Source organism: Archocentrus centrarchus, chromosome 17 (genome assembly GCF_007364275.1).
Source record: "Archocentrus centrarchus isolate MPI-CPG fArcCen1 chromosome 17, fArcCen1, whole genome shotgun sequence".
Taxonomy (NCBI): Eukaryota; Metazoa; Chordata; class Actinopteri; order Cichliformes; family Cichlidae; genus Archocentrus; species Archocentrus centrarchus.
In genome coordinates, this window is record NC_044362.1 from 31,344,416 (window position 1) to 31,372,374 (window position 27,959).

Consider the following 27,959-nt stretch of genomic DNA (forward strand, 5'->3'; position numbering starts at 1 on the left):
GTTAGAGTTATGGTATCAGACCAGCCATATAAATGACCACCATCTCATTCATTTTTCCCCCACAGGGAAAGATTAGCTCATACATTTACTCTCCAAGGATGATAATTTTTGCTCCTTCAAGTTTAAAGGATTCGGGAGTGGCCCCAGAATACCTTAATATTCTGGACCCATTAACTAACTGACAGGACCTCCAAGGATACAGTGACGAGACTGGAAAAAAGGCGGTAATGTGTGTCTTGGTTCAGGCTGAGGCTCCTTATTTCAATAGGTGCATAAAATGCCTCTAAGAGAGGAAAGTTTTGGAGTATGTTTTAAGAGTTTGTGCTGATTTTTCTTTCTATTCTTGTAAGTCCTGAGCCTATCAGAGCAACCACACGCTCATCATACCTCCAACCAACAGGCTTGCCAGCTGGCTCTGAACCTCCGGGTGCAACAGCCCATTTTTCAAGGCTTTTGGCCAAGACCTCCTGTTCCATGCACTGTTCATTGTCTATGAATGCAGCTACACTCAAAGTCTAAACAGAGTTTTTACCTGTATCCAAACATTATTGGGCAATACTACTTCTACAAATACAAACTAGAAAATTTCATGTACCAAAATCTTGCCTACAGATTCTGCATATTGGCCTATCTGCAAATTTTGAATTTATGAACCCAGTAAGTCCCAAAACAAAGTTACTGGTGTAAAACTGTCTGGTGCTTTCCGAGAGTCGTATTCATTTAGTGTGTCCTAGAGTTCTACCAAAACCCAGATCCACAACTTCTTTTACCGGTCATATAATCATATTGGCAAATGATGCTAACATGATGGTGGTGACATGTTATAACTGATTAAAATGATTGCAGGTTTTTAATTGGCTGGAGAAATTTTCCCTTGGAGACAGTTTGAGCTTCAAGATTCCTACAAAACCTGGAAGTGATCATACCGACACCAAATCGATGTTCTGACTCTATGACTGCACAGTAACAAGTTCACTGAAAGTAACTGTTTCAAGATCAAAAGTCTTTATTTATCTCCTTTGGGAGAAATTTGAGTCGGTTTAAAGAGAAAAGGGTGCCCCTGCAACACTCAGAGCAACACCACCACTAAAACCCAATAAACACAGTAAGATAACTCAAAAAAATGGACAATAAAACCATTAATAAAAATAATGAAAATCTTTTCTATGGTGGTTGATCTCATCACAACAGAGAGGTAAAGCTTGAGTACTGAGGTGAAATGACTCTACACAAAGGAGCACGGATTAGAGCTGAAATACACCACAGGGAAGGAAAATGTGCTTCTGGTGTGTGTGTGTGTGTGTGTGTGTGTGTGTGTGTGTGTGTGTGTGTGTGTGTGTGTGTGTGTGTGTGTGTGTGTGTGTGTGTGTGTGTGTGTGAGAGAGACACAGAGAGAAAAGGAGTACTGTGTTAAGTGTGTTCGAGAGAGGTTCTGAAAATGGGAGAAAGGGGTTATTGTGTATGTGCATGCATTTCCAAAAGTGTGAGGGTGTGTAAAAGAAAAGTACATTACAGGACTGAGAAGGAATGAGGAGTGCTGGGTTAGGATATCACAACACAATGTGTGCGTGCGTGTACTTCTATTATTTATGCTGCATTGACTCGGATGCCTTTCAGTGACGGCCCGGTTTCTGATCAGGCTGCGGTTAGTTTAGGTCGTAGTTGAAGTTCAGGTAAGTCTCCAGGAAGTCAGTGCTAGTCAGTGGAATGTCCTGTGAAGTGAATTAAACAGGAATGCGTTTGTGGGCGTGCAAGACAAGCAGCAGTGTGTGTCATCCAGCCCCCCCACTGAGAACTGGGGACAAACCCCCACTGGGTTTGGATACGAATACCACACATTTTCTCCATCCCACACCCCTCATTCCTTTCTATAATGCACTTCCTGACATTCTCCCACTCTATGAGTCCATATGCTTGTTCTCTGCCTCACACTCACTCACTCACACAAACACACACACACACACACACACACACACACACACACACACACACACACACACCAGTCTCTTCTAGTAGCTCTGGCAGAGTCAGTGTGTCTGGTTTTCTCTCAAACTTCGCCGTCATTCTGAGTAAATCCTAAAGCAAAATGGACTCTGAGATCATTTGGGTCATCCTGCTGACTTCTTCCAAAACAAAACCAAACTCAAATTTTGGGTATCAGAAGTTTATCAGACAAAACACTGAGAAAAAGTTGAAGCAGCGTCGCTTCCAGCTGCACAGCAGGCTGCAGAGACCTTCTGACTCTATTAAGACCTTTAAAACAAACACAGGACCACCAGCTGCTCTACAAGTAAAAACTACATGTAAGTGAATAATATACTGCATTCACCCAAAGACAAAAAGAAAGGCTTCATTGTGTACATACACCCTACAACACATACAGGGTAGCTGAGATGTGTGCTTCACTCCCCTGAGTGCAGCCTGAAAGAACACAACCAAAAGAACCCACGACGACAGATTTATTATGGAAAAGCTGAAGGTCAGCCCTCATCCACGCTGCTCAGGTGGGAAGACCCGGACGCTGTCAGACGGAGAGTCACTGGAGACCAGCAGACACACTGGCTCTACAAAAGCTATTAATGGGAGCTATTATTAATGAGAGGCTGAGCTGTCAGCTGTGAGGCACCTCTCTGCCGTGGAACCAGAAACCGGGAAACAGAAACCCTCTCTAGTTTTAAGATTAGACTCAAAACTTCCCTTTTTGATAAAACTTACAGTCAGGGCTGGATCAGGTGACCCTGGACCATCCCTTAGTCACGCTGCTATAGGCTCAGACTGCTGCAGCATTTCATGTGATGCACTGAGCACTTCTTCTTCACTCCCCACTGCAGCATGTCATTACATTTAGCCTCCATATGCTCTCTTTATCCTTTTACACTGGTGTGTAAAAGTGTATGTACAAGTACAAGTGATCCCTATAGATTAGGCTAAAGGTCGCTCTCAACACTCAGTTTCAGACGGGTTTTTCTACCCTCACCTCTGTCTGATATCAGCAGACAGATGAGCAGCAGCTCTGACTGACCACTGAATCCTCACCCATCAGATACTCAAACTTTCTGTTCATGTTTGTGAGCAGCCAATCAGAACAAAGGGAGACGAGCTAAAACAGCTCGCTTTAGACAGAAGATGATCTGAGGGGGCGGATCAATACCCCGTCTAAGATAAATAAAGAGTATGGATTTAAAATCTGAATCATGCAAAGGTCCAGTTAAATTAGAAGGGCTGGACTGAGATGTAAAGGAGGGTCCGTTTTACCTGGTGCTTGAGGTAAGTATGCTCCAATCAGCTTGGATCGCTTCTTCTCATAGCCCTTCTGTGTGATGTCACCTGTCAGAGAAAGAAAAAGAGAGAAATGAGCTTTCCTTATTTTTATACAGCGACATCCACCGGCAACAATAAAAGGGCCAAAGTCAGAGCATGAACTAAAACATTCAGAGATTATTAAAAGCTGCACAGAGCATGTAGTTTTTTTGTTTTTTTTTTTAGATAAATATTCATCGCTCCAGCTCCTACAAGCATAATTTATCAAACAATGAGGCTGCACTGAAATGAATACACTTAGAGAGAAAGCAGTCTAACTAATCACACTGTGCTAAGAGCATGCTTATGCTATTCACTCAACTAAGACCAGATGGTGCAGTTTGACAGCATGTGTATGGGCATAAATTAGGAAGCCAAAGCACTGCAGGTGCAGTTAATTCACCTTTCACGGCACAACAAACCACCTCAAAAGTTGCTGACCGATCTCCCCGAGTGATAAATCAAAGATAGCCAAGATACCATCAGCAGATTTCCACGCAGCACAAAGCACATCTGAATCCAATAGTGCTTTTATAAATGATTCCTGGCATTGGGTTTTAACCTCTGGGGACTACCAGACAGGAGGGGTTTGCTGCATTTCCAAAGAAAGCTTAAAGAAGAGAGCCAGAAAAATCTGGGGTGAATCACTGCGAAGTAAAGAGCGACTGCTGATCAACAGACAAACGCGTTTAACCCCGCCCCTAATTGTGCTCCAAGTAAATGTCACTGGAAAATAGTTTCTGGGTGAAAAAAGGGCAAAAACTTCAGAGAAAGACAGAAAGCCAAGGAGAGAAGGATTATGGGAATTAGAGTTTTAAGAGCCAACAGAGGAATCAGATGAATTTTGTGTGTGTTCAAAGAGGCAGTGACTGATGCTGGAAGGTGGAGAGGGAAGGCCAGCCAATGGGAAACAATTCTTTACTGCATAAATACGAGTGCATTTCAAAAGGTTTTTAACACAGAGGTTTTTAATATGTGTTTTTTTATTACGCTATAAATAAGAAGCTATTACCAGCAGCCATTTCAATCATGTTGTTTGGGATAAAATACTTTATAAATCAGGCTCTGAATGACACATAATAAACAAACTCATTTTGGTAATCAGCCATGCATTTTTTTTTTTGAAGACAGAAATTAACTTAGACTTTACTGGGAAGCTTCACCAGTTTTTATTAAAACAACTCTCTCATCAGATATGCACCAGTTTACAGAAATAATAAAGTGTAGCGAGATAAACACCTAAATGTTTATTTGGGACACTTTTTTTTCCCCACCAAACATGTTACAGAAGCAAAACAGCCAGTGGATGAAAAATGCATGTTTCTGCCTGAGGTGTCTCAACTTAAATATGATCAAATGTTTCTACAGGATGCAAATATGTAATTAAAATATTTGCTTTACGCATGACAAGCAGGTTCCCTGGAAGTCTGCAGAGAGTCCACATGACTTGAGGAATTGTAGATTCGGAGTCTTTGATATTTGCAGACTTCAGAGGACTTTTCCAGTTAAGTCTGTGTGTGCAGTGCAGGAATATTTGGATTCAGCATGCGAGGAGCAGAGTGTGCAGCAGGTGCAGGCAGGGAGGGCTGGAAAAATGCTAAATGTCCCTGACAACTACATTTATTCACAATTAACTTTCTTACCACATTTAATGAAAATGTAGCTCTGCTGTTTGTACAGTTTGTGGGCTATTAAAAAGGATAATCAGAGCAGTGACTGACAAGCAAGATCTCAGTTTGTCCTGCATTTTTATTATTAGGTGTAACAGCTAGCTTCTTGGGTTTGTGATGCAGTCACAGGACAAACAGATTTATATATTAGTCTAAGAATTAAGATGTACTTGTTATTCTTATCTACTTATTGTTATTTTGGGGCTCTACTAGAGCAGCTTTACATGAACCACAGTCCAAAATAATCAGCATTTATCTGATCCCGGGCTTTGGTGCACCCTTTAGTTCATCCTGTCTTAAATAAGCTGTTTTAACTCCTCTCCTTTGAAGGCCGCCACGATTGGCTGCCACTCACAAGCAGAAGGTTTGAACAGCAGGTGGGTGGGGCTTCTGAGCTTATATCAGATAAACACATCTGCTCTCAATGACATCATACAGAGCCATCGGTGAATGGACTCATGTTTGTGTGACATTTTTCTGCTTTGAGCTCTAGAAGTGCTGCATCCACCCATTCACACACACATTCATACAGCGCTTCATTATTTGGACTTTAAGTAATCTATCACACACACACACACACACACACACACACACACACACACACACACAAATTGATCCAACTTCCAACTGGATGACCCACCTCCTGAGCCACAGGTGCACCCTGCAGATGCACAGCAGATGCTGACTCACAGGAACTACTTGTAGATATGCTGACGTCATTGTTTAAAATTCTGACTGTGTTTAGTTTGAACATCCAGCCCTTTAATCGCACGACTCTTAAAATGCCAAACATTTTTCTTATGAAAAAAGCCTCATTGCTGTTTTCTTTACATTCCTGTGACAACTGTAACTGATGAGCTGTGGAGCAGTTTCAGGATTTCTCTGCTTGCAGGATGTAAAATAAATCATTAAGAGAGAGAGAGAGAGAGAGTCGTGCCTCGCTGAAGCAGTGAGAGATGCATGCACTGAGTGACGCTAAACCTGCAGAGGATTTGTCGAACAATGAAAAAGCGGTTTGCGTGGCTGACTTGACAAATCCTTCTTAAAAACACAAACATGTGACTAACTGGCTGGGATCAAGAAACCGGCTGTGGGCACAGACGTCATCTGCGATGATGTCAGCGTGCTGTGTGTGTGTGTGTGTGTGTGTGTATGTGTGTGAGAGAGAGAGATTTCGGTAGCATGAAGGCAGGGCACATGGCAATAATTATCATCTCTGGCAGGGGATCCAACTACCCTGCTGAGAGGAGAGACAAAGTGGCAAATGCTTCAGTCTGAAAAGAGACAAAGACACGAAGGGAGGTGAAGACACGCGGGTAAACAGAGGAGGTCTGACCTCGCCTTTTACATATAGACTTGTTGAGGTGACGCGCAAACCCTCAGCCACCACCTTCTTGATTTAACTGGGGTTTTAATTGCAAAGAGGAGACCGAGTGAAATGAACATGTCAGTCAGAGCCGATCTTTAAGCTACTGCAGCAGCTCTGACAGGCAGGCAGTCCATCAGTGTGTCAGTCAATGAGACAGGGAGTCAAACACACTGCTGAGGAGCTGCTAGATATAAAACCACCACAAGATAAATGCTGTCTAATGCAATCACAGTTTGTATATGCAGTGCATGTGCCAGGCTTTCAGGATCATTCCCAAGAAGGAGCAGCCATCGCTGCGGGTGGTGTTTTATTAAAGAAGTAAGTGATGGGTTGGAATACCCACTCTAAGTATTCAGGCATATTTCACTCTCTAGTTTCTAAAATATCACAAAACGGCCCACAAGCCTGTGTTTGCTTTATCAGTGTGGACCACTGTGTGTGAACAAGGTAACAAATGGAAGTTTTGATTTTAAGAGTCAGTAAAGCCAAAAAGATTAAGAGCCACAGAGTTAAAACATAAAAGGAGTTTATTCAGTACGTTTATAATAATCAGATTATAAAACACCAGAAAGCAGAATAAAATATTTTTGTCTTCAACCAGCAGTTGGTGCTGTTCAGTTCCAAAAGAAATACTGAATTTAGAGCCAAGTGATAATGTCTCTTCTCTTGAATTACGTTAATCATATATTCATAATTAATTTTTCTGCAAGCTAACGCTTTCTTAAAGTAATCGTTGCAGCTCTGTGGAAACAGCTGAGCAGTACAGCCGGTCAGAGTTAAAGCAGTCGCTCAAACTGTGTGTTTGGTTCATTATTTGATACTTTTCCTTCTTTTCTCTTCCAAATATGTTCATCGAACCTGGAGGATTGTTTGCAGCGTCTCTTCCCACATCTTAGGTTTTGACTTGATGAGAATTATTTTTGTATAACAGACTGAAACAGACCGAGAAACTTCCAAAATAAGATCAAAGTTGTAACAAACAATCAGAGATCCTCCTTTACTCAGACTGGGAGCAGGAATAAAGAAGCAGTTGATGAGGATCTTTTAATAAGCACAGAGGAAGGAGGATGACTCAGGCTCTGCTCTCCTTCCCTCCGTCTCAGTCTGTCCTCCTCAGTCAGAAAATAATGGATTCAGGTCAGAATGAGCTGGTGTCTCACTGAAGAGTTTATACTTCCTCCAAACACACAGACACACACACAGAGTGAGAAGCGGTGCTTAAGTTTCATATTATCCACATTTAGCTGGAGTGAGTAAAGAAAGCTTTGACTAAACCCAGCAGAAAGCTTTGACTGATCCTTCAGTTCATACAAAAACAAACAGGACTAAAAAGGACAGTCTGGATTTTATAAATCTGCTGAATTATTGCCATTCAGCAAGAGCTCTGAACCCAAAACCATATCTTAAATATAAACATGCACAACTCCTCCAATACTAATCTTTGTAAATGCTTATTTCTGTTTTTTGAATAACATATTCACACATTCGAGAGGCCTAAAGCACAGATACACACTCACTGGTCTGCCACCAGGAGCTACTTAGGTTTCAGCATCTCACCAAAGAGGACCAAGGACGGGTCGGCATGAGCGGCACACTGACCCACCAATCAATCAGTGTCCAACGCCACTTCCACCTTAGGCGTCGCTGGCCCAGGAAATGAAGCTGATTGGTCAATGAATTTAAAATAGTTACATGATAACTATATTAGAAAACTGGCTGTATAAACTAAATAATGGTCAAACAGACATAAATACAGTAATAGTTTCTGTGCCAGTGTACTGCCCTGCACTGTCTGGACCTGCACATTGAATCAACAAGTATCATTACTATGGTTACCCATTTATGTTGCCACAATAAATGAATAAAGGGAAAATTAAAGTCTGGGAATCAAACTTTTCCATCACGTTTGCTTCTCTGCCGTCTAATCCAAATCCAAACAGTCAGAGTAAAGTAAACGTAGGAGCACTAAATCAATTAGAGGACACAGCAAGGACCACTGGTTTACTTGATTTGCAGCTCAGTAATAACATGGTAATAGTGGGGTAACATTTTGATAATAGCAGTGGCACAGACCAAGATTGGGGGGGGGGGGGGGGGGGGGCAGACACCAAGTTTAGTTGTTTCTCATTTCCAGCAGGAACAGAAACATTTATATACAAACAGCACCAAATGACATTTAACCTCTTTGACATGAAGCACTGAATAATTTAGATGAGCTTGATTAGTGTCAGTAAGTGGACAGATATGACCTGAAGAGGTGAAACAGCAATAAGTCATAAGATCTACCTGGTTCTTCAATCGTAAATAGATGTTATTTACTGATCACCTCTTTATTATCAAGTATTATTCTTACCATGTTATTACTGTACCAGTAGTAGAGCTACTGGACCACGCAGCAGGCCTTTAGTTCCAAATGTTTTTAGCATCATGGTACAAAAGCAGCTTCAGCCCTGTGTTTGTTTGCATGTGGAGCAGCATGATGACAGCTGTAAAACTTCACTATAAGCTGCGTATGAATAATTGATGCTCAGATATTTACATACTGCAGGAAGCGCCCTCCGCAACTCCCAGCTAGACATCAGACCGGCATGCTCTTAACCCCGACCTTGAAGTCAAGCACTGCGAGTAGTCGATGTATAAATCCTTCGTGCACTTACAGTACAGTGTGTGGGCGCCACAGAAGTCGCTATAGCAACTGATGAGCTAATGACTACCATCTTATGTAATAACTTAAAATCCATGTGAGGGAGGCTGACACAGACCTGATGCTCACTGTGGGGTTTGCAGTGATTTCTGTTTTATACAAAACTGTGACCAAAACTTTGTGAGCAGTCTTCCTTCAGACCTGCTGCTGCGTCACTCCGAGGCCTTTTAGTTCCACTTGAAGGAAAAGTTAAAGCATGCAGTTAGATTTAAGACAATGACATTCTTGCAGCTTTGTTTCAGCACAACAACGATCCTGCAGAAGAAAGAAATGAAATAAGTCCCACAGAGCTCTGACCTCAACACAAACCCACACCATGAAAGAGCGTCTGACATCATCATCATCCAGCATCACCGCTGCACCTCACTGCGACTTAAAGGGACCTGCATGTTCAGCTGCAAATGTCTGCAGCTAAATTCAGCATCTGGTGCACAAAAAAAAAGCTCCTACTGCATGTTTGTAATGGTCAGATGTCAAAAAATGAAGTGAAACATGCTCTGCATTGAATCACAGCCTCAGAGTAGAACTATGATTTGCTGAATCACCTTCCTGTGGTCAAAGGATGAGTGCGACAAGTCAGTGCATGCAGAAACAGCCAGCTGAGCCTCCATGACCATATACAGTATGAGAGAGAGAACACACACAGCCAGGGGACAGGAGTGTGAGAAGCAAACAAGCAGAAGAAGAGAAGAAACAGCCTTTATTGTCCCACAGAGGGGAAATTTGGGTGTAAGCATGACAACGAAAGAAAAGGCTGATTTAAAAAAGAGGTGGAAATAGAAAGAAAAGCAGTGACCAGGATAAAGAAAAGGTGAGGTAATAAATAAATAAAAAAAGAAGAAAGGAGGAGCAGGGAAACACTGACAAAAAAGACGGGGGGGGGGCATCTTTCCAGCACCTAAAAAGGAAATGAGTTGATTTTATTGTTTCCACACTGCAACACTAGAGATAAGTGCGAGAAGATGATGATAAACTACGAGTGTAAGATAAATATTTAGTGGAGCAGCAGGACAGTGCCAGAAAGGAGGAGAAAATACGGATGACTCTGGACTAACGGTAACAGTAACATTTGATTCTGTCTCAGTGATTCTCACAAACACAAACAGCAGCTTTAGAGAACAAGCACAAATGCACAAAGCAAGAACTTTCATGGAAACGCATAAAACCCACAAAATGACAATAAAAACCCACTCACCTCATTCACAATCGTACTTTAGCCAATTATGAAGTTACTATACTACTATACGATTATGAAGTTATGATACTAAAGAGTGGATCACAGGAATAGGAGAAAACCTTTGGGTAGCTTTGGTAACATAGAAAGATTGTGTTAGTTCAGCATCCACATGATGCACACTGTCCCTGTGTGGTCACTGAAAAACAGCAGCTATAAACCCGACAAAATGACTCATTTATTGAGGGGATTTCTCGGTTCAATCTAATATTCTAAAAGAGCCAACAGGAAGTTCACTGAGCCGCCGTGGAAGCTGACCCGCTTTTATGTGTCACCAGCACCAATTATACTGACTAACTCTTAATTAGGTGTTTAATATGCAGCTTTCAGTGGACTGAGACCACCACCAGTTAGTCTGGATCCTTATAAAAGGTCATGTGTTATAACTTATTACCTTTAATAAAAAAAAATATAACACGAAGCAAAATTTAACTATATGAAAAAAACACATTGTAGAAAAATGTGCCCATAAACTTCTGGGAATGTAATGTGACATCATCCATAATAAGTAAATCTACTGAACAGTGAAGTCATTCCCTGTTCTGGATTTAGAACTCGAGTTCTCTTCAAGTGGTTCTGTGAGAGGACGAAACTCTGCTCATTCAGACAGAACCACTGCTCTGAATTATGAGCCGGTGGAGCAAAAACACTCAACACTCCCAATGTGTTCTTATTAAATTGGTGCATTTTCATTTTTTCCTGCTTTTAAAGGTTTTTGCTGCAGATATTTATGACTGCTAACACAAGGAGGAAGTTAAACACACACAGGTCTGAAAATCCACACAAACACACATTAACAGTTGGAGGAAACGCCCAAGGACTCCCCCAGGGATGAAGGCAACACACACACACACACAGTTGGATTCAGCAGGTGTTTACAGTAACAACATGCTGAGTCACCTTCACACAGGTACACACACACACACACACACACACACACAGAAAGAGGAAGAAACTCATCCAGGAGCACATCGAGCTCGTGTGTCGTAGCCACTAAACCTTCACATTACATGGTTTGAGATTCAGTGTGAGCTGAAAAATAAACTCGAGGCTGATGGAGAAAAAGCTGTGCGCTCCTCTTTGACTCCTGAGGAGGTCATTTTAGTTATTTTCCCTGCACAGCAGCTCTGTGAGAGGTTTTTGACCTGTTTGTGCCGACTTGATGTTTAACAGAGTCAGTTTTCCTTCCCTAATAAACAGCAGAAACTGTAACCACACCAACACCTCCGATCTGAGACACACACAAAGCGCACATGGTTACAAAGAAGCACACAAATTGTCAAAGGTGCAAAATTTAAAAAAAAAAAAAAGAAAAAGAGGGGGAGCATGTAAATGCTCTCCCTTGTGGCACGTGCCAATGATAAATACATGTATGCTGGATTTCAAGATGAAAATGATTTATGGTCATCCTGCGCACTTGTGGAAAAACAGAGCTAAACGCTAGTGCCAGTAAAACCATTACACGCACAATAAGGAGGACTGGGTGGAAAGTCCCATTACAGTTTATGTTCGACTGCATGAAACCAGAAAGGAAATGAATCTGTCGGGAGCGCGTGGCCTCATCAGAGCAGCTAGTCTGTTAGAATACAGATGGTATTCATTCAGGCTGAAACGTGTAATAAATACATAAAATAGTTAATTATTTCTAACTTTGTTCCTGCTGTTGCTACTAAGACAACTAGTACGATGGCAACAAATACGAAGAAACAGCCTTTATTGTCCCACAGAGGGGAAATTTGGGTGTAACAGCAGCCGCAGTTATTATAAATATAAATAAATATATAATAATTCACACTATTAAGAAAAGAATATATATAAAATCAACAAACAATATTAACCTTAATACTACTAATAATAATAACACTATATACAATGTGCATGATGTGCCGGACTATTTACAGTATATTATATATTATCCTACATTGTGTAGGCTATTGTGGTTTTTGTTGGGAGCAGTGATGGTTATAAAGTCTTACAGCTGCTGGGAGGAAGGATCTGCGGTAACGCTCCTTTGTGCATCCACTATTGTTAATGCAACTGATGCTTCTAAAACTCTTATTGTAACAGATCGACACTGTGAGTTTGTGAGTTTCAGCCAGAAGAAAACTGCTAAACACCCCCCAAAAAAATGGTTCTATGAACTCCAATAGGGATATGGCAAATACTGATTCAAGAAATCCAGTTACATGCTCCAACTTTGACCCACTGGTGGCGCTGTAACACTAGAGTCACAGACATGAAACGTGGAAGACAGAACGTGGGGAACGAGTGAGCCGAATTTCTAAACTTTTTGCCACACAGACGAAGAGGAGCTGTACGATCACTGAGGCAGCTACTGCTACAACTGCAGATACTTCTACTACCTCAGTTTTTGCTTATAGTACTACTGCTCCTTCCACAATGATTACCATTATTATGGTTACTGTGCACTACCTGAGTTCTAATTAGCAGCAAAGTACTCACAGAAGTCCCCAAAAATACACCAGCAGCAGCATCCATGAAAACAGCAGGTTTTTATTTACCCTGAAAACTGTCTGTGGAAAGTTTCTCAGCATCAGGAAGAAAGCAAACAGCTTCATATTTTGGACTCCTCCCCAGCTATGCTGTGCCTGCTTTCTGATTGGTTAGCATGTATTTAACCCCAACTGTTAACAGAGCCGTTGACAGTTTATCACTGCTCTTTATCAACCTGCACCGAGCTACTAACGGTCTGAGCCACTCTCAGATAAAGCAGACTTCAAACCAACAGATAATGAGTTTAGAGATTAATCAGTCAGAAATATTGATTTGCTTCATTTCCTTTGTTTTACATTACTGTGCACCTGCTGCCTGCTGTTCAGCTCATTAAAGGAGTCTCAATTACAAGTGAAATATTGCACTGTGAGGTCTTTTTGCATGCTTGTACAGTCCAGTGAAGAGTGATATTTCAGTAATTTATATCTGGTGCCACTGGCTCTGTTCTTGTACCTGATAGAGTAGCAGGAAGACAAAACAGAGCAGGTGAGACTGGATATGTTATTGAATGAGATCCAACATGATCCAACAAGAGGTGGCGGTGGAGGTGGGTTCCAAAGTAGCTTGCAGATGTGCAGCAATTTTCTGCTCTTTGTGAGACAGCCAACTGTCAGATGTAGGCGGGTACCAGGTTAGCAATCAGCTGGTCTGAAATCTTCCACCTGTACACAGCTCGTCTTCGAGGTCTGTGTGAACCAAATCTATGATCGGTTCATAGGTACAGGCTCCTTCTTCACTGCCTTATACTCAGGTGTAATTTCCCTGAGAAAACAGACATATAATAATAAAGTCCAAAATAAATTTGGCTGCAATAATCGTGTAATGAGCATCGTATATTATCAGAGCCCTTCTTCAGAGTAAAAACCTGTTCATCTCCTCTGTTTGGTTACATCAGCACCCAGTGTTTACATTCGTTGTCATGAAGCAGGTGTAAAGCATAAATCATACAGGACACAGAAACAGGTCAACAGTGACTGTGTGACTGGTATGATGTCATACCAGTCACACAGTCAGGAGAGCTGCAGACACACATGGCACAGTATTACACACCACAATACCCTGCTGCTACTGTTAGTTACCACTAATAGTACGAATACAGACTGTTATCATCATAGTACTGTGTCATAGTACCAATGTTGCTTGCAGTGCTGGCTAAATGCAAAGTTTTACATCATAGCAAAGTTCATTTTAAAGTTTTCAATATGAAAACACAAACATCAAACTCCTTCCATCCAGCAAACACAGTGAGGCCCAACATTTCTGTCAATTAGGATAATTAGACCCAGACACACACACACACACACACACACACACACACACACACACACCTTTCTTCTACTCACCGAGCATATCAGACAGCAGGAATAAAAAACTGGCACGGCAGCAGTCACACTGAGGTTCATGCTCCTCTCAGACGAGGCGCTGTTCTCTCGTCTGTGGGCCAGTGTAGAAGCACCGGTTGCTTATTTCCCACTGGCAGCACACACACACACACACACACACACACACACACACACACACACACACACACACACACACACACACACACACACACACACACACACCCATTCAATTAACATGCACACTCAAAGACAAACAGCGTATTAGTTTTAAGGAGGAAGCCAGTCGACCTCGTCTGTACAGACAAAGAGCTGAAGGTGTCTGCTGACATTTAGCTACTGATGCTGCCTTTTGTTGTTAACACACACACACACACACACACACACTCTGCAGCTGTAGACTGGCTGACAATGACTTCACCGTGTAGGCTCCATTTTTAGCACTGAAAGGAAACAAACTGCTTTTCACCTGATTTCAGTGCAAATATGTGTGTGTGTGAGATAATGTGTGCGTGAATGTGTGTGTTTGTAAAGAACAAGCCCCCCACCTCACACCTCCTCTCAGTTGGTACAGTCCACCCTGCCTGCCTAAACATGCTGCCCCACGACGTCAGCAAAACAAATCGGTTTGTTTGTCAGCCAACTTCACAGTGAGGTAAGAGAGAGGACACACACACACACACACACACACACACACACACACACACACACACACACACACGCTCCTCCTTCAGAGTTACACTTGGGATGTGTAACCTCTCTTGGGGTTACAATAACTGCCAAGAAACATGGGAGGGGTGACACAGATTCAGTTTTTACTGTAATAACTGGCTCAAATATCTTTATTCCATTTAACTGAAACAATCTGTATTAGCCTGGAAACTGTCAGACACACTGAACCAGATCCTTTTTTAGTTTCTTACTCGAGAATACAGCGTTTTAGGATTTTTAGGATATGTGTTGGTACAATAAAGCTACAACATGTCACTGTGTCACTGCCACCACAACTTTTTCACTTGGTTTTTCTGTCCCAAAACTTTCTGCTCAATCTTCAACTGGCTAATAACAACGAGCTTGTTACAGCCCTGATTTCATATTTGGGAGTGAGGTTCGAGGGGGCACTTACAGTGCAGTCTGTGGCATCTAATATTAGCTCTTAAGCAGAAAAAGAAAAATTCAGATGTAGTGAAGTTATTCGCTCTGTGGCCTTGAACTTTTTTAGACTTTATCTGATAGGTTTATGCAAAGAGACATGTAACCTCCATTAAGCAGCCAGCTTCCTGCTCTAAAGTCAGTGTGATGCCCACTTGCTCTTATTTTCCCCAACGTGAGAACAGTGCAGGTAAAAGTCTGTGAAAACCACAGCTGCTGAGAGGTGGCGCTGTTTCCTTGTGCAAAAATGTCCCCGGCTCCTCTGTTATGTTGTTGAAGGCTGAGTGCTAATCAACACAAAGCTGTTTCAGCACGAGCAACTTTATCCTGTAGTGGAACATCTGATGGAAGCAGCATCTTCTAGGATTAAAATGCCCCCATTCATAGGATGGGAGGGATGGAAAATTATACATAGCCTATGGCATTGTCAGCCAACAGCTCTCAACCCAGTTGAACCTGCGCGAGACTTAGGACAGCGCTTTCCACCATCATCAAAACACCAAACTGACAACCCACCAATAAGTGAACAAAAGCACCGCTCTGCTCTGCCATGGAAGTTCATGTCATGAAGCTCCCATCACACACTTTTTGTGCTGATGTTAATGTTAGAAGAGGTTTGGAAAGCTGCAGTTTTTGCTCCTCTTTATGCTCCTCAAGACTCAGTGACACCACTCTGTAAGTTCAGGTGGTCTGCCTCTTTGTAACTGAGTGGCTGTGCTCCTTAAATGCTTCCACTTTGCAGTAATGCCACTGACGGCTGATCGTGGAATATCTAGGAGGGAAGAAATTTCACCAACTGACTTGTTGCAAAGGTAGAATCCTGTTATAGTACCACACTCAAATTCAGAGAGCTCTTTACAGCAACACATTCTTCCACAAATGGTTGCAAAGGCAGACTCAGTGACTACTGTGGCAACGGGACTGAAGACACCTGAATTCAAAGATTAAGAGGTGTGTCCCAAGACTTTGGTCTGCAGTATCTACAGGAAGATTGATGGTGTTCATCCCTTCAGCAGAGTTTAGAGACTTAGAAGATCAATGCCAAGCAGCAGTGAAGTTGTCCCGTTGACACGTGGTGGCTCTTGGTAATCTTGCGTTGGTTTTCCTTAACTTTGTATATCAACTCCACGAGAGTTTTCATGGTTAGTCTTTCAAACATTACCTCTAAAATCTGTCTCATGTCAAAGTTTTAGAATAAACTGCAACAAGAAGAAGCTCAGCATGGCTGAAAAGCAACAGAAAGAAATCCAAGACATCTGTTTGACAGCTGACAAAAAACAAAACACCAAAATCAGGAATTCTGGCTTTAACTGTTCTTCGATATGAGTGACCACAACCTCTGTGCTTCAAAGTAAAACAAAAAAACAGTCAAATATGTTTGTCTCTTCTTTGAGCGCTTCTCTGCGTTCCTTTCTGATCGGGGGGGGGGGGGGGGGGGGGGGGGGGGGTCCCTGATGTATTGCTTGTTGCAAAGAAAAATCATTTCCTGGAATATCCAACACATCTGAATATTCCCACGCTTAAAATAAAAGCAGAGGCTGCAGCACTGTCTGCATAGTTTCTAAAACTGGATATCATCATATGCGATTATCCAGATATTACAAAACGGGGCTCACAGCTGCAGAATCACTTTCCACTGAAAAGGAAACTTAATAAAACCATAATAATGAAGTCATCCTCCAGCAAAACAAATCCTCAGAGTGATTTCATTTCCTGCAGTTAAAGCAAAAACGGAGAGCGAGCGAGGTGTACGGGCATCTCTGCTGTCCCGAGAGGCCCGTTTCCCATAGAGCTGAGCTCCAACAAACTGACCTACATGTCCGAGGAAAGTCCCCCTGCCTACTTGGATATCTTGTGACTTCAGCGGACCGACTCGGCGTGGATGATTTGGGTCACAGGGCCGGTTTTTTCTTTTCAGTAGGACACCCAGGCTGCTCATAATGTGTCTGTTACACCAGATGAAGACACACAAACTGAATCGTGCACCCCAGTGGATGTTAGAAATCCTCAAAGTAAACACAAATGTTACAGATAGAATCAGTTCCACCAAAAACCACTGAGAACGTTTTTACTCCCCTTTAAGCTCTTTACATAAACTCAGAGCAATTAATCAGAATTTTGCGTGCACATGTGAACAGTCCACACAATCACCAACCTCTTTAAAGCAAACTGAAGTCTGGTCTGAGTTTGCTTCAACATCCTTTGTGTTATCACAAAAAGTACTCAGTGCAGAACAGTGCCCCCATTTCAGTGTTACACAGTGTGTAATGATGGACGCTTATATTAAAAAAAGTTTCAAATACCGAGGTCACTGTGAGAAAGGAGCGCACGCTTCAGACTGCTCTAAAACTTTTTTTTTCTGTCTTGGCTCTGTATGATGTCAGTGAGATGGGGTCTCCCTAATATGGGCATTTGCTGTCCTAATCTTGTTTGCAAGTGGAAGCCAATCAGAGGAAAGCTGATGTAAAGGGAGCTAAAATGGCACTGAGGAGCTGCACCAGGGCCCAGGATAGAATAAATAAGGATTCAGTAGCCTAATGTTAAAAACATGAACCAGCAAATGACTGCAGGGTAACATGTTCACTATGAGCTTCAAACCAAAGCTATTAAAGTAACACTTGAATACCTGTTGTATCTTACAGACAGCTGAACCCTCTGAGACCTGGTGGTCATCTTTGCTTTTCACAGCTGGCACTGAAAGGCACTCCGGACATGTTGCATGCACGCACTGTGATCGGTCACGTCCCAGGTCAAGCAAAGCACCGTCAACACCGGATACATTCAAGGAAGCCTTGCTTCACTACAGCTGCTACAAGTAGCTTTGAGTTAGCAGTAAAGGGCAGCGTTAGGTGCTGTGAGAGTTTTAATCTCCTAAAGGATGCGTTCACGCTGGAAGGACCCGACTGCAATCTGATCACAGTGTGAACCTAAACACCTCCGAGGCTGGTCCCAGTGACTTCTGTGGACACTAACTGCATTTTCCCTCATTCAGGTAATGCTCTCAGGTACAGATCACATTTTGAGGCCAGGTTAAAACAGGTTATGGGAGTTGCGTGTACAGTGCGTGTGTACAGAAAGCACACCAGGTCCTGTAGCCAGTAAAAATTTGCATACTGTCACGATTCTCTAAATAGAGCAGGGGAACACACGGGCTGTGCTTATCAAAGGTCGTATGAATGCTAAATTTTCATTTTAAGTCAGAGAAAATGTTTTTTTATGAAATGTGAGAGGACACATCTGTGTTTGTGTGGCAGCCACAGCCCAGGATCCTTTAGCCGGGAAAAATCTGCCTACAAAAGAGTTTCCAAAAATAGAACAGGATAACCTTTGATACCTGATACTGCTGGTGTCCCCACACACACACACACACACACACAAACACACACACACCAAGCTTGCACCTGTGCTTCAAGTCGAGCTGGCTGTCAGTCAGATGATATTTACCTTGAGGGCTGAGATGGTGACAGTTGGATTTCTGATAAATCACTCACTCAGTTTCCAGAGTTGTGTACCTCACTCTCATCTCCTGGGGGTGGCTGTGGCTCAGGAGGCAGAGCAGGTCAACTACTAAACAGAAGGTTGGTGGTTCAATCCTCTGGCTGCAAGCCAAAGTATCCTTGGGCAAGATACTGAACCCCGAGTTGTGTTCATCGGTGTGTGAATGTTAGAAAGCATTGAAATGCAGCAGAAAGTGTTTGTATGAATGGGTGAACGAATGCATGCTGCATAAAGCTCTCTGAGGGCTCAATTAGAGCAGAACAGTGCTACATAAGAACCAGTTCACAGTAAAATGACTATTAGTAACACAATATGCTCATTTAAATGTGGTTCAAGTGGAAACTTTAAAATGTTCTCCATTGTTTTCTTGTAAAACTCGCCTGCTTTCTCATTCAGCTTGCAGTTTGCAATACAGCTGAGAGTCTGCACACCTTTATCAAACATTTCCACGATCTTACAAAACTTACTGCAACAGGTTTTAATACCATCACGATGATCCTGAGAGTGCAAAAGGCCTTCAGTTCAGCCTCTGCTGGAACCCATCGTGGAGTCTAAACCTCCTCAGATTCACTCACTCAGCTGCTAATGAGCTGCTGCAGATGCTGAGAATATAGGAACAAAAACTGCAGCAGTTGGGACAGATGTAAGAGGGGCTGAAGGATGCTGAAAGATGCTGAAGGATGCGTTACATGAGGAAATTCTCATTTTACACCAGCAGAAAAGCTTCTTACAATTAGTTCTTCTCATGGAGGCTGTTAGTCAATACTGTACGAAAAATATCCTTGTTAATCATCTGCTTTAGTGTTCCAGCTAATTACCAGATACACTAATAATTAAGAGAGTCTGTCTGCAGCACAAACACCACATATTTTTGGACCGATTAGATTTTGGTTTGATTTTTGCTCTCAGGTGGCTCCATGGTGTAGTAAACACATTCATCCAACACGCAAAAGATCCCCGATTTAAGGCCGAGAGGAGATAACCCGACACAAGGTAATCCTCAGAAGAAAGAAAGATTTTACTATTGGATAACAAGTAGATTCACTGACTATACCCCCCCCCCCCCAAATCATGAATCATTAAATATGCAAATATTTGTAGCTGATATAAACTATTCATAGCTGCTTTATAATACACTGTAAAGCTGCTAAAGCATTATATTTCATAAGATAGTTTAATGTTATGTTAACTTTCTGAGGTCAAAAGGTCAGCAGCAGTCCAAACACTGGCAGCTTCCTGCATGTGTGGTGCTTCGGTGGGGCAGATACTGGTGGACAAAACCTGCATGTTGAGATAGAAGACGACCTCTTTCCTCCCTCCTGACCTGAACGTTACTCCATGCTGCCCTCTGCCTCTTTCCTTCAGCCAACATGGTGACAAATCCAAATCCATCATGAACCACGTCTGCAGTGAAGAAAGAAACAACCTGAAAGCCCTTCAGGTAAAGGAAGGATTAAAAATATAACCTGATCTGAGCTGGCATGTGAAAAAGTCTGTGCTCCATCACAGGAAAGATGTGATAGGGATCGCTCCAGCGCGGACCTCTGCCAGTCGATAACCTACAAAGTGCTGCGTTATCAGGGGAGCCGGTGCATTTCACACGCCTTCAAACAAAAGCTGCTTTAGGGAAAATGAAAATGGGGGTTTAATGCCTTGTAAGACTATTGGGTTTGAGAGAGAGAGAGAGAGTGTGTGTGTGTGTGTGTGTGTGTGTGTGTGTGTGTGTGTGTGTGTGTGTGTGTGTGTGTGTGTGTGTGTGTGTGTGTGTGTGTGTGTGTGAGTGTCAGCCTTATCAAACCCTACTAAAAGCTACTTAGAGGGAACCCACAGGACTGACCACACAGACTCAAAATAGACGCACACTTCCCAGTTTGCAAAGTGTGTAAATGGAGGCCACACACCCTTGTATGGGCACTTTTTAGGAGTATAATTCTGCCTCATTCGGTGCAATTTTCTGCTACAAGAACAAAAGGTTGGGTTCAATTTGCTTCACAGACGGCGAACGCCCTGCCAAAAAAATCCAGCTGTTCACAGAAGATTGTTTTTCTGCTGATGTTTCTGGCAAGTCTAACATCTTTCCCTGTACTCTCTGCTGCAAAAACTTCATTTTCCTGCCTCTGTTTGTTTTTCTGCGTCTCTGCCTGGAAAAAAAAAAGATTCTTTGAATTTGGGCAGGAAGGCAAGTATGCAACTGATCAGGATTCAGGATTTCAATTATTCCCTGCAGCCACGTGCAGGACAGCGACACACTGAATTTACCTTCATATCTCCAGATTCTTCAGGTCACCACCACACAACCAGACTGACAGCACAGCACAACAATGTTATCAATGATTATCAGCTGGCAGCAGCTTCAGTTTCACTGCATTATGTAATACAATACTGAATGATCAGTTTATAAAATCTGAGAACAACAGAATGATAATTTGATATATTTTTGACATATATGTGATAAGAATAATTTCAGCAGATTTTTATTGGTCCAGTTAGTTTATCAGTCAGGTTCTAAAAAGAATCAGACTTAGGAATCAAAAATCATTGTTAGCAGCCATTTTTGGAAGACACTGAACACATGGTATAAGAGCAGAAAGAGCAGACTGACTGCAACTGGTTTAGTGTGTTTCTTTGGATGTAGGCTCCAGTGGAAACCAAGGGATTGGTCCCCCCCCCCCCCCCCCCCCCCCCCCCCCCCCCCCGGTATATTGATCACAGAAAAGCTATTGAGTTATTGGCACAGCAGTTAATTCTTCCACTCAACAATATCCTCCAAAAAGCCACGATTGTCTGATCACAGTGACCGGGTGATGCCTGTGGGCTGACGTCACTGTTGGCAGGAGTGTTAGTTTGGCCACGAAATAAAAGCAGGAAATGATTTGGACAAAGAAAAGTGGAAACTATCTTCTGTCTAAAAACAACATTTTTCTCCAAGCAAAATCATTTGATTACTTTGGCAGAGATATTAAACTGGCTGACAGAGAGCTGCTGTCGGGGGAAGCTCCCAAATGAGGATATCTACTCTGTGAGGGGTTTAGAAACAGCATAAAGTCAACTTAAAAAAAAAAAAAAAAAAAACACAATTTTTAAGGTAACTTTCCCCAACAGCCACTAAAAACACCAAAAACCAGTTAAAACCATGTCCCCACTGTGCATCACTTCAATCACGCTCCTGCACACATAAACCCAAAGAAAAGACTTCCTCTTTAATTCAATTACATCCGCCAGCTGCAATTTGGAGAAAAGGAGGAGGAGGGAAGAAGGAGGAGGAAGTGGTGACCCGGACTTTGGCTCATGGTGTAGCTGACTGGGATCTCGGGGGGGATGCAGAGCGGCCGAGCAGCTGTGTTAGCCAGGAAATGTACAACACAGCACGGAGAGGTGCAGTGCAGCAGATCCAGCCACCCGAAGCAAAGCTATGCTCCCAGTGGTTACACAGCGTGATGCTCAGAGTCGAAATACTGTAGATTAATTGTCTTACATTAGCACGCCATGTCATAAATACCTTCAGAATGATTAAGAAGCACATCATAAAAGTCACTTGGATGTCAGTGGTGCTCGAGGACAGTTTATTAATGAAAAAGCAACTAATTTAAATGCTTTTATCCCCGTCCACAGGTTTGCAGCATGATTAACCATAAATATGTATACATGAATAGATGAAGGGGTGTGTCATAGGTACCAGTATCACTAGAAAGAGTGATATCAGGAGACACCAGTAACATGAACAAGTGGCAACAACTTGGGCTTTAAATTAAAGCCAAAATGGCTGCAGTGACAGGTGGATGTTGCCTTGTTCAACATTCACTCGCATTAAGAGGCTTGCTTCAGTTCGATGTAGGCAGAGATAAAGTCAGCTGTTCATTTTGTCTGGTAGGAAAATTTTGTTTAAGCCTGTTTTTCATTAGCTAAAGTTAGCACCCCAGTGCTATCACAGCTAGCTGGTGTTAGCTGAAAACTTCCCAAATGTATCCAAACAGTGTCAACTTTTAAAATAAAAGGCGGCTGCAGAAACCACACTGCCAAATCTGAGGCTTCAATATGTTTGTCCACAAGCCAAAGGATGGTTATGTCCACCTTTTATATACAGTCTGTGTTTAATATTGCCTAGTTATTCCCTCACTCACTCGTCCACCATATCTACAGTACAGAAACTAGGGAACAAGTTCAGACAGCTGATGATATATTTCAGACAGCATTAGGATGAACCGCTGCTGCATAACTTTACATGAATAACAGCAGCTGAACATCTGCACTGCTATCAAGGCCACAGTCGCCTCAACTTCGCTGTTTTTGGCAAAGAACAGACTGCAAGTTCTCCACAATGTTTAAATGTAAATATATAACACCAATCTGAGCATACAACATACCACACAACAACAATCAATATGTTTGCTGTGAACCAACAGGCAGGCAAATGCAATAAAATACTGTTTGTTTTAAAGCAGCAGTAGCCTCATGGCTTCCTAAATGATCAAATGCATGCCTGACGGGCTCGGCCAGTGGATTCAGCATACAGTTTCTGTAACAGTACGTTATAGTGCACAATGACTGAAAAACTCAGAGTATATCAGTGATGTGGGTGTTCTCGTTTGAAGCCACAGGGTTGGACTTTTAGAAGGTGCCCCATCAGGTGCTGCAAGTTCAGAAAACCTGATGTTAATAGTTCAAATGTCTCCCTGTGGTTAGAAAATCAGGGTGTGAAAGAGACTATTGAGACTCTTAGCAGCTACCATCCCCTCATTCAACAATAAACACATCCCGGCTGGCTCCAGTAGAGAAGCTCACCGGCCTCCGGGCAGACCGATGGTTGTGTAAATGTGTGAGGCATGGAGCAGGGCGTTGCTGGAAAAGAGCATGTGTGCTCAGTTAGCGTCGACTGGATAAATAAATCTCCAGGTTAAACCGATCACGAGCCCTTCAGAGCAGGGGTCGTGCGCGCGGTTAGAAAAATAAGCTGGTGTCAGGATTGTTACAGTTTTCCTCTCAGCTTTGGATTAAATCGCTGTTTCGGTTTTTTTAAACCTCCCTGTCCACAATCACAGCTGCCCAGAATCTCTCTGCTCTGGCTGGATTGGAGTCATCTTAATCCCTGAGATTACATTATACACAACACACATACGCTCACATATAGACACAGCTGTATAATCCACTGGCTCCGTGCAAACACCGCAAAGCATTAGCTGTTCACACCCAGACACCAGATATGGCTGGCTCCTCCTGAAGGCTCATGGGAACTAAAGTATCTCCAGCCAGAACTCGCAGAACCAATGCCACAATGTTTACTGCCAAATGGCATTCTGGGTAGTAATGTGAGCCACTAGGCTGCAGTCACTGGTCAGTATAAGACATCCAAAGAGGCATTTGCTCTCACTGCTCAAGTTATTAAAACCACATGTAGAGCATGTTTACAAAGCTGCTGCCTCTGTTTAAATTTATACACATTATCATTTTATTTTTTAAGCATAAGAGGCTTAAAACTTAACCTGGAGCCAAAGTCGAGCTCTTTGCTCCTCTCCAGGACGGCATTAAAGCAGTCGTCTGAAGGCAAGCACCCCTGAGATCATCGTTATGGACGTATCTGTATCGTATTTATAACTGGATCATCTATCTGTGTGGTGATTACTGGTCTCATGAGAGGATTACTTCAAACTAAAATGCATGTTCTTCCTGTTTCAGTAGCACTTACATGCAATTCTTTCTAATGAAATATAGTGATGTAAAGAATAACAATGGCAACAATGTATAGATATCTACAGGGATATCCATTTATCTCTTTAATATGAAGTTTAATGGAAAGCTCAGGGACAAATACCAGTCAGTGATTCTGTTGCCTCCATCGAGGAGGTTCTGTTTTTGGTGCGTGTGTGTGCGTGAGCGTCATTCTGTCTGTGCACACCCTGGCTTGAAAAGTTTTTAATGAATTCTGATAAAACTTTGTAGGGGTGTAGAGTGGGGTCGTGTTAATAATCCATTAAAATTTGGCTCACATCCACCGAGGTCTTCAAGGTCAACTTAATCAGTTATCAATCAGAAATTGACAAAAAGCCTTAAAACTATGATTCTTACAAGTGTGGTGTGTGTTTAGAAAATAAAGATTTCAAATATCATGTCACATTTGACCTCTGACCTCTCTTTCAAGGTCAACAGATTGAGCTGAAGGTCAAATTGATGATGATCCCATATAGAGATTGTTTTTTTTTTTTAACTGTTTCTTGCTGCCATTGCTTGTATTGACCACGTATGGGCATATAGGGAATAATATACGGGGACTCTAAATGCCAGGTTACTTTGGACCTCTGACCTCGTCTTCAAGGTCAACTAAGGTCAAACTTTCATAAAATGTCTTATCTTTAAAATAGTGCTTAAATTCTGCTGCCTGTGTTGGTATTGTTTTGTATTTAGGAAAATGATCCTGGTGTATGGGGATTCTAAATATACATCCACATCACATTTGACCTCTGACCTCATTGCTACATTTCACATCTGCCTTTCTTTCAAGTTGACCCCAAAATGTATTTTATCTTTAAAGAAAGTCCAGAGAAAGAGAACGAGCTGCAGAGTTAGTTAGAAATATACTGCAGTATAATATTACATAATAACTTATTCTTGTTATTTACCAATCAGTATGCATTACCTGCTCCTACATAATGTTTGTATAATCAAGGCTGCCCTGATCGGATTTTCACTGCAATACAAACTTCTTAAAGTTTAAAAAGAACAAAGAAAGCACAGAATACAAAACTGTTCCCATAAAGGTAAATCCTGCCCGGAGCCGCCTCGGCCGAGGTCTGCGCCTTCTTGTTTCTGAATTATTTCTAACCACAACACCTGCAGTGAATGCCATTGATCATCTCCTTCAGTGCACGCTGCCACGCCACGAAAACTGGAAGCACTGGAACGAGCTCAGTTCATGCTCAGGCCTCACCCTGTAATCCACAAGACCCAAAGGATCCACTGCCAATATCCTCACGCCAGGCATAGCAGGACACCCCGTAAAGTCCAGAATCCATGAATCCAAGCCGTGCTGGCAGCGTGAGCGGCACCTTCAACTGTGTGGTTTTATTGTTGTAGATGCTCAAAAGAATTCACTTTTTTTTTTTTTAAATCATTTTTAAACTCAAGGTGTAGAAACATTTGTTCCTGCAAACTACAAAAACCTGTGTTTGAACTGATGTGATGGAGGTGAAGGGTCAGGACCATTTTCAGCAACAATGCCACAAAAACCTTTATTTAAAGCAGTGCCACAAACTGATTTGCCCACATTTCAGGGCTCCCTACAAACCTCACCTCGCTAAAACTAGGTGAGGTTTGGGAACCTCGGGAACCTCAACCAGTGCAAACCACTGCACCCTTCAGCCCTCCAGGACCTAACGACTGGCGATGGTTCTCTCTCTCTGGAATATTATTATATTTGTTTCTTGCCCGGCATGGTGAGAGCAGCAGAGGTATTTCCATGTTGATAGTCAGCTGCAGTGCTGCTAAGGCACTCACCCCCCCCCCACCCATGCTCCACCCAGGAGCTCTGAACAGCCCGACAGAGGAAATACCAGCGTGTGCTGCTAAAACAATGTGGTTTTAATCTGAGAGGAGTGCGGCCCTTTAAAACTGCCGCTCAGTTTCTGTTCCTCAGAAGCCTCGTTTTGTTCACGGATACCCCCCCCCCCACCACATCCCTCCATGCCTCTCCATCTCTTCTTCTGATTACTGTCACATGACTGCTGTTAATAGACTCCCACGCTGCTCAACATGTTGGAGAGTGTTGGAACACAAACTCATTTAACCTTGATGAAGCGCCATTCACACTCCAGGCATCAGCCCAAATCAAACATGGCTGCAAACAGAAATATTAGACCAGCGGAAAAGAAGAAATGCCAGCTGCCACAGAGAGAGAGAAGCGATGAGTTCAGAGTCAGTTTGTGTTGAATAACCAAGTGGCTGAGGCGTCTCACCGACCTTACCGAAAGACCTTCAAGAGGAGGAGGGAAAAAAAAGTAAAATTTTGTCCTCTCCGCTCCACAACATAATGAGTGAGGGTGGCAGCAGAGTGCTCTGCCATTTCACAGCTGAAGTGGAAGCCATCTGGCTTTCAAAAAAATTGTCATCTTCCATAAGCAGAAATGACACTGACACTGAAAGCAGCACCTTTTCCCCTCAACCTTCAGTTTATTCCAGTTTCCTACAGTTCAGAGCCGACTCAGAGCCGAGCGGCTGCAGAAATGTGAACTCCAAGGGTGTAACTGCTACAGCAGCCCGATGCGACCACAGGAACTGGGTGTGAAGCACTGCAGAAGCTCTGTTTCAGAGTGGTGTTTAAAAAATGGTCTGCAGGGTGAGCCGGTGGTGAGAAAAGATATGCTATAAAATAAAAAAGATCATGTTGAGGGGAAATCACAGGGTTAAGTCAACACAAAGGAAAGTGTGAGAAAACCTGACCTCTGACCTTCACCTTCAGGTCAAAGTCAGTCAATGACAGTCCTGTAATTATAAAACAGAAAGTTCTTGTAAATTCAAAGAAAATGTCCTTTTTTCCCTTTTTAAAAAAAAAAAAAAAACTGTAAAAACCTGAAATTTCTGTGGTACATCGTGGAAAACAAGAACTTCTCCATAATTTAATTTTTATCGATCACCTAATACAAACTTTGGTGTTGCGTGAATGGCCACAGGGGACGTCTTTATCGGTAAGGATAAAGCTGTAAAGAATATATATGTAAAAAAAATATAGTTAAAAGTCTAAAATATATTCCTCCCTTCACATTTACCAAAGCAGTCCAGCGGAGCCGGATTGGAGTCTTTGCCAGGCCGATTCTGGACCTGGGGCCTTATGTTTGATACCCCCACAAAATTAAAACCTCTTTTCATGGAAAAAAAAAGAAGAAGAAGAAAATATTAGACAATAAACTGAGCTAAATTCAGGTGACAGGGATACAGGAAACTAACATTTAGCACTGCAAATGTTAATACTAAGCTCCAGACTATCAAACTGATCTGCTGGATATGAACAAATAAGCAACATGTGATGGTAATAATTACTTACATCACACTGCACTGCTGGTACGGTATGTTTAGTCTTTTTTCCATGTGTATTTGAACTCTGTTATGCAGCAAAATCAGAAACTCATCTGTAACAAATTAAGAGAAAAACTTCCAACATAGTTTAAATAGTTTCAGGTGTTCCTGCACT

The 27,959-nt window shown here is 42.3% G+C and overlaps 1 protein-coding gene across 1 annotated transcript in view; it reads right to left on the bottom strand.

Annotated features, from left to right (window-relative positions):
• LOC115795385 (disco-interacting protein 2 homolog C) overlaps positions 1-27,959 on the bottom strand; it is a 219,982-nt gene that overhangs the window by 105,335 nt on the left and 86,688 nt on the right. The window contains exon 2 of the mRNA XM_030751269.1: positions 3,256-3,327. Within this exon, the coding sequence (XP_030607129.1) occupies positions 3,256-3,327 (72 nt within the window). The remainder of the gene's footprint in view (positions 1-3,255; positions 3,328-27,959) is intronic.